The sequence below is a fragment of the Buceros rhinoceros genome, unplaced genomic scaffold (assembly GCF_000710305.1).
Source record: "Buceros rhinoceros silvestris isolate BGI_N320 unplaced genomic scaffold, ASM71030v1 scaffold24146, whole genome shotgun sequence".
NCBI classification, from domain to species: Eukaryota; Metazoa; Chordata; class Aves; order Bucerotiformes; family Bucerotidae; genus Buceros; species Buceros rhinoceros.
In genome coordinates, this window is record NW_010416107.1 from 962 (window position 1) to 1,393 (window position 432).

The following is a 432-nucleotide window of genomic DNA, read 5'->3' on the forward strand; positions in this document are numbered from 1 at the left end:
GGGAACCCCCGGGGAGCTCGCTCTCGCCCCGCCGGCCTCGAGGACTCACCCCAGCTCGATGAGGGGGGGCTTGTCCTGGCCCCGCTTGTAGCATATGAACATCTGGGGGTTGTTGAGCAGCCCGGCGTTGAGGTCCACGGGGTGGCCCGAGGTGGTGGTCTCGATGCAGGTGAAGCCATGCGGCACCTCCTCGCCCTGTGAGCGGATGATGACGGCCACGTCGTTGATGGGTTTGCTGGGCCGGGCCGGGCGGTGCTGCTGGCTCTCCTCCTCCAGCGGCCGTGACGTGTCTGTCAGACCGGCCACCACGAAGTAGTCCACGAGCTGCGGGGGCTTCTCGTCCGACATGGCTCACGGCATCTGGGGGCAGGGGGAACAGGTGACAGCGGGATGAGGGACACCCCGGCGCTGGCCAGCGGGCACGGGAAGCTC

The 432-nt window shown here is 68.8% G+C and overlaps 1 protein-coding gene across 1 annotated transcript in view; it reads right to left on the reverse strand.

The window, feature by feature from the left end:
* LOC104494811 (DENN domain-containing protein 4B-like) overlaps positions 1-348 on the reverse strand; it is a gene marked incomplete at its 3' end in the record, with an annotated part of 1,303 nt that extends 955 nt beyond the window's left edge. Inside the window, 1 exon segment of the mRNA XM_010137692.1 lies at positions 7-348. Coding sequence (XP_010135994.1) covers positions 7-348 — 342 coding nt within the window.
* Positions 349-432: the final 84 nt, after the last annotated feature.